Consider the following 19,497-nt stretch of genomic DNA (forward strand, 5'->3'; position numbering starts at 1 on the left):
TTATAAATGCCTTGTATTTACACCCCTTTCTTATTCACAATGGAATAACAGCAGGAGTTAATAGCTAAAAATCAGCTACAGGTATCCCTGTCTTGATATCTGAAGAACAAGGTGGAGTTACAGTTGGAGTAGAATGAGATAGGAAGCCAGTCAAAGAAAACTTAGGAACCAGAACCAGTGAGCAAAGAGGAATGCTCAAATATGGTTAATGGATTTGTTAGAAGATGGGTGAACAGAAAATGTTTTCTAAGCAGAAGTCTCACATATGGTTTCAGTGTTATTCCGCTACCTTCTACTTAATAGAGCACATGAGAAATGAACCTGTAATTCTTCCTCCTTAATTTTACTCCAGAAAAAGGAATTTAGAAGATCTAACCTTTAATACATAGCTAATATATCTAATCTATCAGTTATACTTGTCATAAAGAAAGAACATCTCTGAACAATTAGCTAATCTGAGACTCTACCTTTTGCTGGATTTATTTCAAGAAAGAGTTCCACAACAGGAGAAATAGCCTCAAACATTTAACACTATTTATGTTAGAGTCCTTCCCCTTTCTGATAATATACTCTATTTGTGCTACACTAAATTTTCCCTGCTCACACTCTGACAAAGAAATTGGAATTTTGCAGGACCTAAGTCTTTCAGAAAAGTGTTCTCCCATCCACATTCACCAAAAAGCTAAACCTCTGTCAGACTTTTTTCCAAAATCCTGGGCAACACATGAATGGTTCATAATGAGAACACCTTTTTGATATGATTAAATTACTTAATACTGAAATTGAATAAATGCAAAACTCACTATGGAAATTTTTTACAGCAGTAGTTTAAAAAGGTGTCAGGTACCTTATTTGATGACCTGGGCATGCAATGTTGGAATTATGATAATCAAAAGTAAGAGATTATACAACACAGCATCCAAATCAAGTTCAGATTATATTTTTCGTAAGAAAAACATAGCTGTTCTCCCACTTCATTACTACTGCAGAGATCAACAATGAATGGTGAATAAAGAAAACTATTAATATTACTTGTGGAACATCACTGGGTTTGCAAAGAGATGTTTTGGCAGGTATGTTATACCACATATCCCTGGCAACTGTGCTGACAAGCATTTTCTATTTCCTTCCACAAAAATAGTCCCTGTCAGTTTCCAGCCATGGCTTCTTACTGCATTTAGCTGGAAGTTCCCTTGTGCTTCTTACCTAGTTGCCTTAGGGAATGTGCAGTGCAATGGTGTGAATATCCTCTACTGAATCCTAAATAATAAAACTTCCTTGCATCATATTTGTCAATGTGACTACACATGTGGTTAATAAATATTTATGAAGTTGTTCATTTTTAAAGAAGTTTTTGGATGTGAAATAGTGACACTCACTAGTTTCTACGTGCTATGAGAAAATAAGACCTCCTCTGTTTTTTCAGTTTTACCTGCCATTACTTCCTTCCAGTTACTGTTTTATCTCAAAGTGCAGGGCACCATGCTGAGAAAGGAATGATCAGTTTTGGAAATCTAAAGCAAAACTGCACATGTGATGCTCCTACTTTGGTTCACTACTTCCTTCAGCAGAATTCCACAACATACCCCGAATCTGCTTTTGTTTTTTTTTTTTCCCCAAGGGCCATTCCACTAACCAATGCAAAATACAGAAGAAAAACAAGGGGATAAGCTCCAGCCCAGCATAAAGAGGTGTTTTGTGACTCAGTGAAAAGGTAGGCGGATGTATAAAAAAGCATTAAAATGATCCTAAAGATAAATGCATTAAGAAGATAAAAACATTAAAAACATACCAGAAGATAAACTAAATATGAATCAGCATGTATTTGAACAGCCCCCACATGACCTATATGTAATTCTTTATATGTTGTATGCTTTGAAAGAATACAACATATAGAGAACAGGGATATTTAGAAGCCATCAGGAATCTGTATTAAAAGCTTGGAGATTTCTTGAGTTGATAAAGTGCATTCAGCTAGAGGAGGAGGTCAAGTTGATGAAGAGAAACTACAAAAGCTATACTTTACATATAATTATACCACTGTGTTCCAAATAAATATTATTGAAATCTCTCACACAATTTCTCACACAATTCATATTAACAGAGAAACATATCTCCAAAGTATAACCCAACTGGCAATGATTTCACATCAGTCAGCCAGGAACAAAAAATATCATGTATTGGCCAGATCACGTAAGGGAGCTGAATCCAAAGGAGATTTAAACTTATGAAGATGGAAAATGCATTTTCTGACCCTTAAGAATGTTAATCAAGTTCAAGGTATACAACAAACTGGAGATAAGTGAAGGGTAGTGACATCCAATTAAAAAAAAAGGAATAAACTGTAAATATTCGATGGCTGGCAAGAAGTAATTTTACTTAGTGAAGTAATTACATACTACTTGTGAACAACTTTGATGGTGGGGACAGTGACTGTCAACTTCCAAATATTATATAATACAATTCTGGCCTAGGTGGCATTTTTTACAACCCTTACTTGCCTAATCAAGAGGAGAAAATTCTGATACAGAAATCCAAACTCCAACTTAAATTCTCTTCTCTGATAAGAACAATGTTCTACATCAAGTGAGCAGTTTCTACTGCTAACAAAGAGCTTTACATATTTTTAATATAGCAGCAAATCAATTTAAGTTAAAAAATGCATTATGTATAACTTTTACCTCCATGCATAAAAAATAGATTTGCATTTGAAAGTATTTTTACTTCTGTTGTTTTATGCCAGACAAACACCAATTAGAAGATGCTTCCTGAATAAATGGGGAATATTTCAAACAAAGGGAATACAGGCTCCTATAACAATGACATACATTCTCAACCAATAAACATATTCATGCCTGTGCATTATACCACAGTATGGCATAGAAGTTTTATTAAGGTTGCTGCACTTCTCAATAATGTTAAACCTATAAAAGCGTAATGTACATGAAGGCTAATGAATGCCAATAAAACATCACTATCACACCATCTCAAATTTTGGTCACACTACCCACAGTTATTTTTTTTTTCAAATGGGCACTAGTACTCACACTGTTCCATGTGCAAATGGGGGAATAAACACAGTGCAGGTGGAACAAGCAGTGGTAAAAAGTACTGCAATTTTCTTACTATTTTCAAGCTAGTATCATCACAGGATCAAATGCTCTGTTAATACACATATTGGCAAAGATAATATAACCATGTCCTTACACAAGAGACTTTGTACACTGGTTATTTTATACCAACATGTGTCAGCCCAGTTCTTTGAAAACATCTATTGACTTCAGTGAAATTTAATGTTCAGAAATCAAATCTAAAAGTTGGTAGATAAAATGCACAGCCAGGGCAAGACAGACTACAATAATTACAAATACTACATAGTATGCCTCTATTTGTAGTGACTTAATGTCCTAAATCTCATTTAAACTAGATATGTGGGCATACAAGAGCTGGGTCCTTACTGTCATATGCAGTGAACAGCTGGACAACTCTCCTGTCACACAGCTGAAGGTTTGCAAACCCTTCTACCTGCTCAACGCTGCCTTTCTGCCACTTCCTCCTGACCACAGCCCTTCCTTTTCTCATAATGCTATTGCTACGTCCTGCATCCGAGCTACTCCCTACTCTTCTTCAAACACTCTAAGTCCTGCAGCCTCATCACTCAAGAGGCACAAATATTGCTTTGGTCTATATCAGACCTTTACCACTCAACCTTTACATCCAATTTCTTCTCAATTCAATACTTTCAATCAATATTTTCAATCAATACTTTCATTTCAGACCCATTTGAACATTTTTTCACTGTCTGCCAGCACATTTCGCTCCTCACCTCTGCCTGCAGCCTCAGTGATTCTCTGGCCTTCCCCACAAAGGAAAGCAGAATTTGCACCTCATGCTCCTGGTAGAGTCCCATATATCAGGAACCTGTCTTGGCAAGCAGGAAAGGTCATATTTAAGGAAAAAATAAAAACATCCTAGTCCTGGGTGGTGAAGTTTTGTGTTCTTTTTATATACCTTTCCCAAACTGACAATTCACTTCTGAATGCGCTATTTTGCCTTGCTGTACCAAGCTGAACTTAAGTTTTAAAAGCCGCAGCAGATATAGGGTTACAGTGCATATAGTGGAGGACACTGTCCTTTAAACATTTTTAGACACTAAGCTAGCTCCTATCAAAGATACCCTTGTGGTCATGGAGAAAACTGTTGCACCAATGAAATCACTTAGAGGTGATCTGATGGCAGGACAGGTAGATTATAAAGCAAACCAGCTCTCTGGTAGGGTTATAAAGCAAATATCTGCTCTCTTTGATCACTTCTAGCACCAAAATTAAGGGAGAAATGTTTGCATTGGGGTTCAGTGTAACAAGGAAGATCTCATCTTTCTGAAAACAGATGGGGCAGTGGGATTTTAAAGGGAAGAGGACAAGTGCCTCTAAGGTTTCTTCTCAAATGTCTGTAACAGCCTGTATTTTATCCATTTGACTAGACAGGGCTGTGTTTGGAAAATCTGTGTAAACACATCTTGTCACATGTATTTCCTCACATTTATACATCCTGAGGAGTTCAACTATGAAAGAGGAGTGGAAGGGTGGGTAAGGATATTGGAAAAGGATGTATCCACTAATGCCACAGGAAACAATTAAAGCAGTGAGAGGACAACATCAGAAGATTAAGTTAAGGTGGAAAGACCTGGTATTCAGGTCACTTTGCAGAAGCTTAAAACAATATGACCTTTAAATGGCCAAGTACTAACAATAACCTGGTAAATGGCCAAGGTCAATCTTTGTCCATACGGACAGTGCTGTTGAGTGAAACCATTGTCCAACAAGCTGTCTACAAACTTCATAAAGCAAACCCTGTGTTGCAAAGAACTGCCATGCAAACACAAGAACTCCTTGCTCAAAGGCGCTCCTCACATTTTGAAAAACTACACACAGAAGAAAAAAAGCAGTCTTAAGAAATAAACTGCAATGAATGGTGCAAATTTGAAAAAAGCCAGCAGCTGGTTTGAAATCTTGCCAAACCCATTGCTGTTTCTTACAGAACAATTTCCATAAAACTACTGTAAGGTAATCAAGTGGGAAGCCCTGTTTCCAACACAGCCATTGGAGAGAAATATGTTCCAAGCATAAGTGCTTTGAATATCTCACCTTAAGGATCCCTATTTTCTCATGGACTTTTTCCATACAGATTTTCATGGACTTTTTCTAGTATTGGTAGTTTAAATAAAAAGCAACATACTGAAACGTATGTAGATTTCAGTAAGTGTAAATATCAATAAATACCTACAGAAATTCATGTCCAAACCCAGGCAATGATGGCGTGAAAGTGATCAGAAATAGAAATAACCACTTCCTTTCCTTTCCTTTCAAACAAGTAAACATACTGTTGAAAACTAATTGAAGAAATCAAATTCTACCCTATTCATAAATACCCTTTATAAAGAGATAATATATATTTTGCCTTTTAAAATGAAACTAAATTGGTGAGTAAAATAGGGGCAATTAATTTCAGATATTAAAGCCAAATTTTGAGTGCAATAAAAATGGTGATGCATCTGCATTATTGCCATTACTAATAATCATCACAACATATTCTAACACCTAATCTTGAGGCATCTGTGAATGGAACAGTATCTTCATGGTCACACAATTTTGAACTTGGATTTTAACACATCATCAGAATTTTGTCGTAATTTGTACTGCTACAGCTTATTAATTTTACAAAGACAGAAGTGTAGAAAAAAATTAAATACTATTTTCTTACACAGTCTCTTCAAGGAGCAAACAGAACAAGTTAAAATGATTGCTGATGTTAAAAATGGGACAATTCCCTGGAGCACTATAGTGCCTTCTCCTTTTTCCCGCTGTAGAAAATTAAAAGAAGGAGAACGATCTTTGATTAATATTTTACTAAACAAAAAAGGCACAACTAAATAAAAAATTTCTGAAACACAGGCAATGCACTTGGCACATACTGAATACTCCTTGCAGATCCAGAATACAGAATTGGATAAGCAGTGACCTAAGCCTCGCATAGTTTTATTTACAAAATAAAGTGCTTCTAACATCCATGTGAGAAAGGAAGTAATTAGAGGGGTAAGCAAAGTTGAATTTAACAAGATGAACTGTATTAAAAAATTTAGAATGAGAAGTCTGGAAAAGCGATTGTGACAAATGGTCTTTTGATTCTAAAACCCATTACCTTTTCCATCACATCTTTTTCCCTCATTTCCTAGCACCGTTTGTTGATACTTTGATGTTTAGTGATTGATACTATTTAACAGGACTATTTAATGGAATGGATTTGGTATGTTAGGGATTACAATAATGTTTGAACCTTTCCAGATAAATTGACTTCATCTAACTGCTTAATGATTAGTGTTCATTTCAAGTACTCTAAAGTGTCCTTTAGTGCACTTAGAACAGATAGAGTAGGAGCACACCAAAGAAGTACAGTAGCATTGACACAGTGCATGAATCTTCCTGTGGTATGGTGGCACAGTGCACAGTAGGCTGTAAACATGTGCATATTTTTTTTTTTTTTAAAACAACCATCTGAGTAATAGAGAGGCACAGAATGAGGATTACACACTTCTAATAGGTAGAAGTGAGGACATTAGGCCACATAACCAAGTCCTCCTTTTACAGACAAGAAATAAGGCATGGGAACTTGGCAGAAGAATGCTAAAGAAAAAGTATCTTGTACATTTTTCTCAAAACCTTCTGGGGAAATACTTGTTAAATATAGCTACAGTTCAAAAACTTGGATAATCAAGATGATGTAAGAATCTCCTTGACGAAAGAAATCCTCAATTTCTACTAGCAATTGTTCAGGCCAAGTCCTAAAAGAAAATGCCTTGTATTTTCTCTCTTGAAAAAAAAAAAAAAGACTATATTCACATTTAATGCATTGTTGCAGATGCAACGATAACATGATTCTGAGAACTACCTTTTGTAAAAGAGAAAGCTTATCTGCTTGGGTAAAAAGGATACCAGAAACAAGACCTTGATATGAAGGAGTCATTACAAAAAAATTTCCCAAAATTGAGATAAGGTTTATGTCTCCTGTGCCTTGTAGAAGGCACCCTATAGGTGCTATGCAAAATGATGGCACACACATATTCTAGAGTAAATGGTCAAATGGTCTACAGGAGCCTTACAATGGGCTCAATCTGTTTTTCAGAGAAACAACTAACTTTTTGGCTAAATGCCTTTGTTATAAAACCAGATCAAGAACAATTTTGCAGTTTTACACTACAATGAAATTGCCTGATTTCTTGACTACACGAAGATGGATTTGCTCTCAAAGGAGAAGTGTTTTTCATATGGATGCAAGAGATCGAAAGTGAAGAGGTACTCAATTAAAACAAGACTTATTTTGAAAAATATACTTTTCTGTATCAACAGACAAAATTTTATGCACCAAAGGAGACAAATGACCACTTTTTATCAGCCTTTTGCTAAAGTACCACTCTGACAGTCAAAAAACATTATTGAAATACTTTGGCTCTGTTTTTTTGAGTGAAGAATAAAAAACATGCCAAGAAGGCTACTAGGTCTTGATAGAGAGCCTTGCAGATATGAAAATAAAAGATACTATTTTGTCTAAGCTAGAAACTATTAATTACAAAATGGAGTTAAATGAATTCAAAACAAGGAGTAAAAGTCTCCTTAAACATAGAAATAGGAAAAGAGAAAGCAGAAATACCATCATTTGAGGCTGGGAAGACATCAGTGGTAAACTGGGTAATGAAAAATAATACCTTTAGTGAATTTTGATTGGGGATGGTAATACATGATACAGGAACAAAGGCATAGTGATCAATGAGGATTAATATAATTACATTTGATGAGGCAGCTGCTCCTATAAACACAAAATGTAGGACAGGAACATATAGAAGTAAAAGCAGAATTGTTGGGAGGGCAAGAAAATTGCTAATTGGAAGGTAATTTTATTTGCTGAAAGCAGAAGAGGTGAAAGAGAATTTTGCAACTGAGTGATGTAGAAACTGACCCTATCTAGTATGTTCAATAATGATTTTGAGTGCTCTCAGATAAATATGAGAAGCATCATCATTACAGAATATTAAAGTAATCTTATCAGCAGGTATTCAATAACAATTAAGAGTGCTGTAAGAGAAATGGAGCGAAATTTGACACAAAACTCTGAACTAACAAAGCTCTTTGATACAGGGGCAAGGACTTACCAGTTGGAAAAAAGACTGAGATTATAAATCCATTCTACAAAAGACCGATAAAATCTCATATAAGAAAATATACAGTTTTGATCATGCAAGGAAGTTGAAATCTACAACAGATGCAGGAAAAGACTTTGGAATGAATTTTTTTTTAAAGCATAAAAATGAGGGAGCTTCACTTAATTAATGAAAATGAAATCCAAAAATTTTTATGCATCCCCTTTGTTTGTCTGGCTGAGGAATGAATACAAGAAAGGATTGGCCTATTTAAGTCAAAAGGAAAAAGGCAACAGAGTGCAGACTGACCAATGAGATAGTGAGATTCTAAAACAAGGCTTGAGACAGCTGTGCAGAAGGGAAAATCTATTTTTAGTTTGCTGATCTTTGATGGTATCACACACTATAATGTTAAATAATACGAGATATTGCTCAAAATAAGAGTTAAGATCATAGAATCACTAGGTGCCACATACTTTCAACTCCTCTACTTCCTAAAACCCTTTTTAAAGGTGAAACTGGACTTCAGGGACTATTAGTACACTTGCTAAAGAACCTACCACTTGAAGGGAATTGCATATTTACATCAAGAGAAAATGATTGTCTGTGCTTCAGATTCTTGTTTCTCTCTCACATCTTGCGTCAGATAGATGTTACTTCTGTGATGGAACCAGCAAACTTTTACTGCAGATGATAGATTAATCACAGCAACATGCATGCCTTGAAAGAGCTTTCTTAGTCTAAATATCAGTTTTGGCTCCTGTGAACACATAACCTGCCTGCTGCTGTTAGACTACCTTCAGTTGCCTGTTGTGCAACAGTAGCTGCTACAGGGCTATACTTCGGATTTATGCTGGAAACACTGTCAACAATATAGAGATGGTTTTGGTATTGCTGTGCAGTTCTTACAACACTATCAAAGCCTTTTCTGTTCCTCACCTCACCAGCAAATGGGCTGGGGATGCACAAAAATTTGGGATGGGACACAGTTGGAACAACTGACCCCAGCCAGAGAGATATCCCACACCGTATGGAGTTGTGCTCAGCTGTAAGGCTGGGAGAAGGAAGGTGGGGACATTTGGAATGATGGTGTTTGTCTTCCCATATAACTGTTACGAGTGATGGAGCCCTGCTCTCCTGGAGCTGGCTGATGATATCATGCCTGCCCATGGCAAGCATTGAATTAATTCCTTGTGTTGCTTTGCTTGTGTGTGCTTTTGCTTTCCCTATTAAACTGGCGTTACCTCAACCCACGAGTTTTCTCACTTTTACTCTTCTGATTCTCTCTCCCACTCCACTGGTGGGGGAGAAAGTGAGCAACTGCAGGGGGCTTGGTTGCCAGCTGGGGTTAAACCACAACAGTCTTTTTGGCACCACACATGGGGCTCAAAGTGTTTGAGATAATGACAGATTTGATTGAAGTGTGCTAGATTGAATTTATAGCTGTTATTTCTGTTCAGATAATAATCAGCAGGCTCCTGTGACTGTCATGGGGCTCACTTGCCTGACTGTGTATTTGTTAGTCCAGTGCTCCTTAGTGGCTGCTTTCTGCTTTTGATGCTTGTTGTAGTGCTGTGTAGCCCCATACTACCTCTGCCCCAGCCAAAATGTACATGAAATGCATATGATGATGATGAGGATGATGCAAAACTATGCATGATACAATATCAAACTGTGACATGCTTGCTTCAATAGCAAGCTAATATAGACTTCAGCATAAGAATCCTCCTTGAATATCTAACAGACATATTAAGAGTGGCAGAGAAGAGAAAGGACATGTATGGATGGGGAAGCACCAGAAAGCATAGTGGAGGGAACATAAGAAAAATGTTGATGGCATGCGGATTAGTAGTTCATTTAGTTCACAGCACTTCATGCAGCTTCTGGGGATACCAAATGAGTAAAACCAGACAACTTAAGATGATTTACAGACCAAAACAGAGTTGAGCTGCTGAGAGATGAAATTGGAATGATAAATAGCAGGTTTACATAAGGAGAACACAGTACAGCAAGAAAATCTAACATATTCAAGAGGTGGAAGCAGATGGAGTGACAAATACCCCTTTACTGTCAGGTCCTAAGGAGTATAAAAGGCTACTTCTAAGTCAGTGGCATCCAACACTGACTTAATGGATACCGGCATAAGAAAGATGCTAGAGAAGTGGAGAATGTCATAGCTGTGCTCCACATCCTCTCCATCATTTCAAGCTATCCTGATCATTCCAGCTGGACACACACATATAGATGCTGGACAGACTACCGAATGCATGTATCTTTGTGCTTGTGAATACAAAGACATGAAAAGGTGAATGAAATCCTTTTTGTTTTAAAATAACATCACCTATCTCTCCTATACCATCTGGCACTGAACTTTGCTACACCATCATTAACTGTTTACTCTAATATGAAAGAAACTAGAAGATTGCTGTTAATCCTTACAGGTACATTTTAAAAACATTATTTAGTCAGAAAAGAACACAACAATAAGTGATGTGGATGATTTATTAGCTCAACAGTCAGTGAAGGAACAGAAGCTCAGAGTTGAGCTGTTGATTAAATCAGGTTAATGTATGAATGGACTATAAGACACTAAAGAAGAGGAATAGAAGAAAACCAAATTGCTACACACAGAACATAAGACAATATGAAAAGTCAGCCTATGAGATGCACAGTTTTACTCTTGAAATCATTTTTATGAAGAAACGGGATTTAGTCAATTGACATATGTAATAGCAACTAATAGTCCCAAGGAAAAAGACTGAATGGAGATGGGAAGTCAATATTTCTCTGATGCCATCTTCAGCAAGACATCAAAAGGATCATCAGGTGCCAGCAAACTCAACAAGCATCACTGAAAAAACCAAAACTAGATACATTTAAAATGTAGCTTGCAAACAATTCTGTAGAGGTGCATTCACAGTAATGTCTAATTGAAGACACTGGATGAAAGACAGATGTAACTACACAGCCGTCAATGAAAAAACCCCAAACCATTAAACAACCCCCCAAACCCTCATCTTGTGTTACATCAGAATTCAAACCAGAGATTTGTTTTGGATAGGAACTGAAAAGATGTCAGTTAGGCTTCTAATGTGAGAAGAATGCACATTGTTTCCCCATCTTAAAGAAATGACAAATTGAAGTTACCAGAATTTGAAAAAAACACTCGGCCTTGGAAGACAGCATAGTAAGAAATGAAAACTCGTGCTTCCAAAGCTAATTGAAAAAAATATTTCAAGAAGGAACTGACAATCTGATGCAGCATTAGCATGCTAGAACTCATACTAGAACTCATGGAATGCATGTGTGAGCCAGGATGTATGTATTGAAAGATTGTTCCCTTCTGAAGGAATACACATGCAGAATGGTTACAATTTGAAAAAAAAAAGTATTTCCAGGGAAAGACTGAGAAACTTTTTTTGACCTGTTTGAAAGTTTTCATTGGATTCAGGAAACAAATGAAATTCCATAGCTTAATAAATATCAACTAGTTATTAAGACATACAAATGTAGAGAAATTTTGCACATTAGAGCTTCTTTGTATGATTCAATATGTAACGGGTCTGAAAAGTAGCTGATTCTACGACTGCAAGAATTGTTCTGGATGTTCTGAATTCCCAATTACTTTAACATCCTTCTTTACTACTGCTATAAACAGTTCTTTAGCATGAATAAGGGAAGAGAACTATATTTTGGTGCTGCTATTTAATACTGACTCCAGGTATGAATAAATAAAGTACTACTTGAAGCATATATATTCAATAAAGAAAGCTAAGACAAATAAGTACTTCTACTGAAATACAGTGTCCAGCCTGCCCTTTACCCCAGTCTTTCTTCTTCTTCTCCAGAGACTTGTTGATGGCTTTATTTTGGTACCAACAAAAAATGCCCAAAAGACTACCCTTGAAGTCTTTGACCTTCCTGCAAACTGTATCTTCTATTTTTGAAAGGATTTTAGTAACTATGATGTATCTGAGAGTTTTTTTAATATCCCAAGCATATCAAGCTGCTTCTCCCTTAGTTACAATGTCTCACTTTTGAAGCTGCAGCATGTTGTTAACTAACAACTACCAGGGTTTGTAACCAAAATGTAAACTAAAAATAAAACTTGCTAGTGCTCAATTATCCACATGTTTTGCCAAGACAATACACTTTAAACAATGAGGGAAAAAGGTAATGACTTTATGAAAATATTCTGGCATCTTAATTAGTAATTGATCTGAAAACCAGTGCTGCAGTGTATTGAGAAGAACCCAGGAGGATACAGTAGATTGATGTGCATTAGGAAGCAGGATTTGTCTTAAGGCAATTACAGCTACTTTCTACTCAAATATACATTCTATTAGCATCTTTTTTTACTAAATATAATCTTCTGTAATCCTGGAATGTGCATTGAAAAAAATTATGAAGAAATTAAACCCAGAAATAATAATGAAAACATTGGAAGTCAAGAAACCCTTGCAGCGTTTGGGGTGTATGTAGATCCTCCTAACAATTTAAAAAACATTTTTTCCACTTTTCCATGCTCCTCAACCTAATCACGGCTAAACAGCTATGTCAAGGCACTTGCTACTTGCTCAAGCAAGTTCCTAGGTAGAATAAACTTCAGCTTATACAAACTTAATAAATAAAAAGGAAACAAACTTCACTTGGAAATTTAGTATATGCATTCAAACTTTAAAATACATTCACATACTTGCCATATGTCACTTGGATGACCAACTTAAGAAGAAACAGTAAGAATCAATATGAAAAAAAATTATGCACTTGAACACAAAATATCTACACTGTGGATAAAACTACAGCTTACCAAAACGCACTTGAGCAGCATCTTATTATTAACTAAGAATTTCTGATAAGGAACCTGATCTTTTACTGATAAATACTGAATATTTCTACTGAAAAATTTGTAACAACAGTAATTGACAAAAAACCAAAAACATCTTTCCAACTCCACCTGCTCCCATCTGCTAATGTGCTTACTTCACATAGCAATTCTATATTGAAAACACACTAGACTGAAAACATAAATCATAATTAGGTTTAGTATTAATTTGTAATTCATTTGACTGTGTGGACATCAATGTACACATTTAATATTAAAGTGGTCATTCATGACAGATCATTTTTTGTTAGCAGTAAGCATGAGAAATTACTGAAATAATAAGATTTTTTTTTGTCAGAGAAACAACTTTCATCAGCATTTTTTTCTTTAAAAAAAAGTTTAATGTATTCTTCTAGGCTATTTCATTTCAGAAATTCTCTGCAACTGGAACATTTACATAAATTACACGTGTCACACTTTCTGCATTGGGAATATTAGGTCTTTAGAGAGAATGTCTACTTATGAATAATAAAGACAATAGTGCTTCATAGGAGACAGAAAGTAACAGAAAGTGACCAACTAGCAGAATTAAATGTACTGTGTTACAAAGAAGGTATGGACGGATAGAGCAGTGGAGAGGTGAGATGACCGTTTTGCTGGACTTGAAAAAAATTCTGAAAAGTAGACTTGCTTGTTCATTTTAGCTGTAAGATAGAGCCTATAAACTTTCATTACATAGGAATCAAAAGTTACCTATGGCAACTACAAATACGTAAGGATCTAACTTACCACTGAGGGTTTTGTCTGGTTCAGTGTAACTAAACAATGGATAGCTAGGGAAGGGACAAAAAAGTAGCAAGCGAAGCAGAGAGAGATTTTCTCTTAAGCAGAATATAAGGAGTGAAGGGAACGAAGTAGCAAGATGGAAAAAACCCCACACTCTCATCTTAAAAGTACTGTAACAAGTTCCTTAGGATCCTTCACGATCAAAGATAACTCTGAAAGAAACTTTGCATATTGAAGTGAAAGAACTGAACATCAGTGAGACTGATGATCTTGCAAAGTGAAATACTTTGAACACCTCTTGTCACTGAAATGAATTCCTGGCAATAATTAAAAACCTGTCCTTGGTCTTCTAAATCTGCTTCATTTGACTTTGACACACAACATTGCCAAAGATTAAGTACGGTTTACATCATTTATGTATGGGAGAAGCGGAAATTTCAACTTGAAAACTGTAATTTTCTTTTATACTAATATGATCCCCCTAAGAGTGGAACAAAATTGGAAGTTTGAAATAATGACTCAGTCATATACTCTGGATATATTCTTTTAAGTTATCTGATGTTACAGATCAAAAATTTTATACTGTAACCTTGAAAAAAATCCCAAGAGTCAACATTAATGCAAATATAAAAAAATTCTCCATATTTGTAAAAGTATTTTACCCTAGGTACCCCTACTGCTTTTGTGTCTGAAAAGAACTTTACTTCATGAAAATGTCAACCACAAACACAGACGAAAACATAGTAAGATCTTAGAATCTGAGCAGCTACTGGAAATGACAAGAAAAACTTGCAAGCCACACTGTGTCATCCTAAACTTCTGTCATGTGAATATTCAGCAAATTCATCCAACCAAGAAAGTAGTAAAACTTTTAAACGATCAAAACTATATTGAACAAGATAGAAATATGTCACAACCACTATCAACTTTATGGTTGAAAAAGAGAGGACTGTTAGTGCAGTTTTCCTCTGAGTAAAACTTAGATTGCCTCTATATGTGAATCCATCTATTATAAATATGGTTTAAATGTTCTTTGTGCAGTGGTTGATTTTGTTTGAAACTCAAATACAATTTAGAGAACAAGAAAGGTGTTCTACAGAGATTTATTAAAAGCTAACAAAAGCTGGTTTGCTTAGTCTTGGGGATGTACCTAATCATTGATACAGAGTAGTCCCAACGGCAATTTGTCTTAAAAAGTTCTTACCTCCAAAGAAATAGAATTACTTCTTTTACCAGGAAATTACATTTTTGAAGACTGATTAAAATATCCAGGTTCAATATTTATCATTTAGTTCTTTGTTAGAAACAGAGACTTTCAGAAAACTTGGATGGTAAGTTGTAAACAGTAAAGCAAATTTACAATTAAATGTTGTATTTGTCTACATGATCTGGTTGTATACATAAACAACATTAGGTTTTCCAAAATATGATTATGAAAAGGTAAAATCTTCTAACAGATCAATCAGGAGCATTAGTAATGTGTTCTCCCATGCCTTTTCTCCAATATCCTCATGCATTAGTAACCTGCTACTTACATTCATTTAATAGAGGTGCTCCCGTCATTGCAGAAGCTTGATTTTTTTTTTTTTTTCTGAGACACAGAACTTTCTGTTATTCAGCAAATTCAGTAAGAGAGATGTAAGGGTTCATGTACACTTAGGACAAAAAATACAACAAGAAAATGGTACAACAAAATAAACTGGAATATGCAGTTGACAAAGAAATATAGTGCCACTTGCTCTGTGGCTAGACCACCACTCCAAAAATTAGTATAATCAAAGAAGTAATTTCTTTCCCCTGACACTTCCTCATCTTTGTTTCATGTCATATATACATGTTTTGGAGCCCTGAAATGAGTTCCTAGACCAGCAAATGAGAGTATTGAAAAGATACACACTTGTAGATTAAAGAAGCAAAAAAAAACCACCTTGGAACATCACCTGGATGCTGAAGTTCAATTTACCTTTATTCTCATTACTGTGTGGGGAAGAGGGCAGTGTAAACTTAATTTCATATTGCATTATTAGAAAGCCAGAATCCAGAAGGAAAAACAGAATAAGTGAAGATATTTAGACATGTTGATAATCTTGAAGAATCGGAATGAACCATATTTCTTGATAAATTCAGATGATGTTTGAGAACTTGAGGATACTGTAAAGGACCGAACAAAAAGATAATGGGTAGTTTCTTTGTTTTTTTAAAAGTAATACATAAAATGGACCAAGAACTCTCTCAGTGGTAAAGAAGTTTATGTGCAAAATTGAATTTCTAAGTAACCAGAACAGATGCCATCACCTGTCAGGTTTATTTTCCAGCTGGATTTTTTTTTTATTTTTCCCTATATCAGCTTGTAACAAACCACTGTAAAATACATCACAGAAAATCTAATCTGGCTAGATGTTGCATGGCAGTTCCTGTTATAAAAGTGGTGTGGTCTCACACATTTTGAACAAAACCAGATTTTGCAATAATACATGAAAAGCAGGTCTCAATATGAAATACCAAATCATGATTTAATTATGAAATGAGCTCATCTCCACTAATTTCCCAAACACAGTTTCAGATTTTCAATCTGTTTCAAACTTCTTGTACATTCCTTCTGTAATCTCTAAATCTTTCAAGACAGTCTAGAGGACAGCATTCTGCTTCATAACAGATAGGCTTTACTCCTTCCCATTGTGATCAACTTCCTGAAAATATACAGGCTTCATCTAGAGCTATTTTTCAGCAGAGCTGTCTCTTATTTATGCCTGTTACTAGTCACCTTTGGTTTTATTTGGCCAATTTTGTTTTATCAACAGGCATAAGGCTCAGTGCAGTTTCTCTGTTTTGTCTTGCTCTTCTGCTCTGAGCGTTCTAATGTAAAAAGCTCAGAGTTTTTATTTTTAAGCTGTCAGACAAGACACAATTTTTTAGGAAAAAAGTGAAGGAGATGCTTACAGATAGAATTCACTGAACAAGCTTAAGAAAAGTAGACTATATAATGAAGCTCAAGTTTACTGTCTATCAGAATAATTTTGATTCTATTACAGTGAAGGTAAGTACTGCATAAAACAATCCCATAGGTTAAACCAAAATATTTCTATGGGTGGTTGCCAATACATCTTTTTTGCTCACAGAAAAGAATGAGACAGTAGGAGAGAATAACTAGCAGATGCTGTCAATCCTTTTAGCGAGCAGAATAATCTTCAAGGATCACGAGTTAGATAAGGAAGAATGTTATTATTTGTCATCTGCTACTGGTTTATTAGTATGTCAGCATCTGGTGCCACAGAAGGTCTTTGTGATGTGAATGCACAAAGTGAATTTAGACAGTTTTCTTCTGCTGAAAGGAATTCTGCTGAAGGTAAACATTACAGGCCTTGCCACTGGTCAATTTGCTTAGTTTTTGATGTATGCTATTTTAAGTTTGATAAAAAGAGAACATAGAGAGTTCACCTCAATGATTAAAAAGTATAGTCTAATCACTAAGAACTGAATAATAATCCCACAAGGTTGGCATTAAAACTTTCTTTCTATTGAATTTAGGCTGGTTTTTGTTTCCAAATGTCAGGCAGCAAATATCTAAGTTTGAGCAAAGCCAGTTGGTTTGAAAGTCTTAAACTGAACAATAATAAAGTGGGGCACAGATCTGCCCCAGCCCAGGCTAGAAATTTGCACATACTTTTTTTTTACAAAATACTACTTGCTTAATGTTGTTACTCAGTGGCAGGATTATCTATGTTCCTGGGGATACTAAAGGATATTAAATACATTCAAGGTGCTAACAATTTCATATTCATGATTGATATTGCAAGAGATAACATGAAACTTCAGTAACCATAAGGTGTTGGTGGACCCACATGTCAAATTGTGCAACAGTACACATGGGACAAGCTACACTGTCCTGCATTTATCTATTATATAGAATGACACAAGCCTTGCATGCGAACCAACCTTGTTCAGCAGAGGCAATACATTAATCTGATAGATTACAAGGCTGAGCATGGAGCTTGCAAGGCATAAATGTACTTACTTTTGGTGTTGGGCAGGATGCAGTGGAGAGGCGAGAGGTGGCTTGGGCACGAGGAGATTCTGAAGGAGTAGTACTGAGGGAGGCTGTATCACGTGGGAGAACCTGAACACCACGAGAGATGATGGAATCTGGAATCTTAAAAAGAAGAGGGATGGAATTAATAGCAAAAAATATACTGTATGTAAAACTTCCTTAAAACCTTACCTCAAAAACAAGGAATACCCCACTCCTCAGCTTGCACACTGCCTAATACTCAGTGCTTGGCAGTGGTTAATGGCATAGTCTCCTAATTTCAGAAACAAATACCTAACAAATATATAAGGTCACGTTCTAACTGAAGTTGCATAGAACATACTAGTTGTCCTGAAAAACCTATGAATCAAAGATACTACAACAAGAAATAATAAGAAAATAATGGTTTCCTTTTAAACCTTTGTTTCAAACCCAACAATGACCAACAATGATTTCTACCATGGCACGAAGGGAGGCAGACTTTCCATTCACTAACTACGGCACAATACTCTGAAAAGAAAACTATTTGCTAGCAATTGACTGAACCCCTCTAAAGAAATGTCATGCAGTGAGAAAATTTCTCACAAGAAATGTCATGCAGTGAGTAAATACTCTTCATTCCTTTATGAAGACTCTATTTCAGCTACAAAAATTCTCAGTGTAAGGTTTGTGCTGCAAAAGCTATAGGCCTCTCTGGAGCAAGTAAAGGCAAAAGCATTAGAAACCACCATCCAAAGCCAACACTTGGTTTAAAATACATTCTGAGGAGAAAAATAAAAACTCAGTCTTTTTTTTACTTCCCACATTATATATTAGAGTGCCAGTTAGGAGAGCATATCCCTCCTGATGCACAACTGGCAAACTGGTAACAACGGATGAGGAAAAGGCTGAGGCAATCAACAACTTTTTGCCTCCGTCTTCACTGGCAACCTCTCTTCTCTTACTTCTTGAATGGATGGACCTTAAGCCAGAGGGATGATTAAGCCCCTCTGTAAGGGACGATCAGGTTCATGACCACCTGAGGAACCTGGATGTACATAAGTCTATGGGACCTGATGAGATGCATCCCAGAGTCCTGAGGGAATAGACTAATGTAGTTGCTAAGCCACTGTCCATGGCATTGGAAAAGTCAAGGCAGAGAGATGAAGTCCCAGGTGACTGGAAGAAGGGAACATTGCATCCATCTTAAAAAAGGGTAGGAAGGAGGACCCTGGGAACTACTGACCTGTCAGTCTCACCTCTGTGCCTGGGAATATCACGGAACAGATCCTCCTAGAAGCTCTGCTAAGGAATATGGAGGGCAGGGAGGTGATCTGAAGCAGCCAGCATGGCTTCACGGAGGGAAAATCCTGGGAAAATTCTATCACAACTAACCAGAAAATGTAGACATTGAGATCTTTGAAGGAATGTATATACACATGCATATTTTAAGATCTTTCTCCTCATTAAGAATTTCTTAGTTCAGCCTGATGTTCAAGTTCTGAGAGAACCATCAGAAGAACCCCTGTTTCTGGGGAAGATGGCAGTAGCAGACAATAAAAGGAAGGAAGAAAGGAAGATCCAGTGACAAGCCAAATCATGAATGCTGGGCATTTCCAGACAGGATTTTTTTAATAAACGGAGACGCTGTTACCCACTCTGCATCCAGGCATTTTGAGCATTCCT

General features: G+C 36.1%; 1 protein-coding gene across 30 annotated transcripts in view; it reads right to left on the bottom strand.

The window, feature by feature from the left end:
- GPHN (gephyrin) overlaps positions 1-19,497 on the bottom strand; it is a 282,654-nt gene that overhangs the window by 78,797 nt on the left and 184,360 nt on the right. For all 30 annotated transcript variants that reach the window (XM_017742125.1, XM_017742128.1, XM_017742124.1 and 27 more), the window contains one exon: positions 17,821-17,955. In XM_017742125.1, the coding sequence (XP_017597614.1) occupies positions 17,821-17,955 (135 nt within the window). The remainder of the gene's footprint in view (positions 1-17,820; positions 17,956-19,497) is intronic.

The sequence above is a fragment of the Corvus brachyrhynchos genome, unplaced genomic scaffold, assembly GCF_000691975.1.
Source record: "Corvus brachyrhynchos isolate BGI_N302 unplaced genomic scaffold, ASM69197v1 scaffold115, whole genome shotgun sequence".
NCBI classification, from domain to species: Eukaryota; Metazoa; Chordata; class Aves; order Passeriformes; family Corvidae; genus Corvus; species Corvus brachyrhynchos.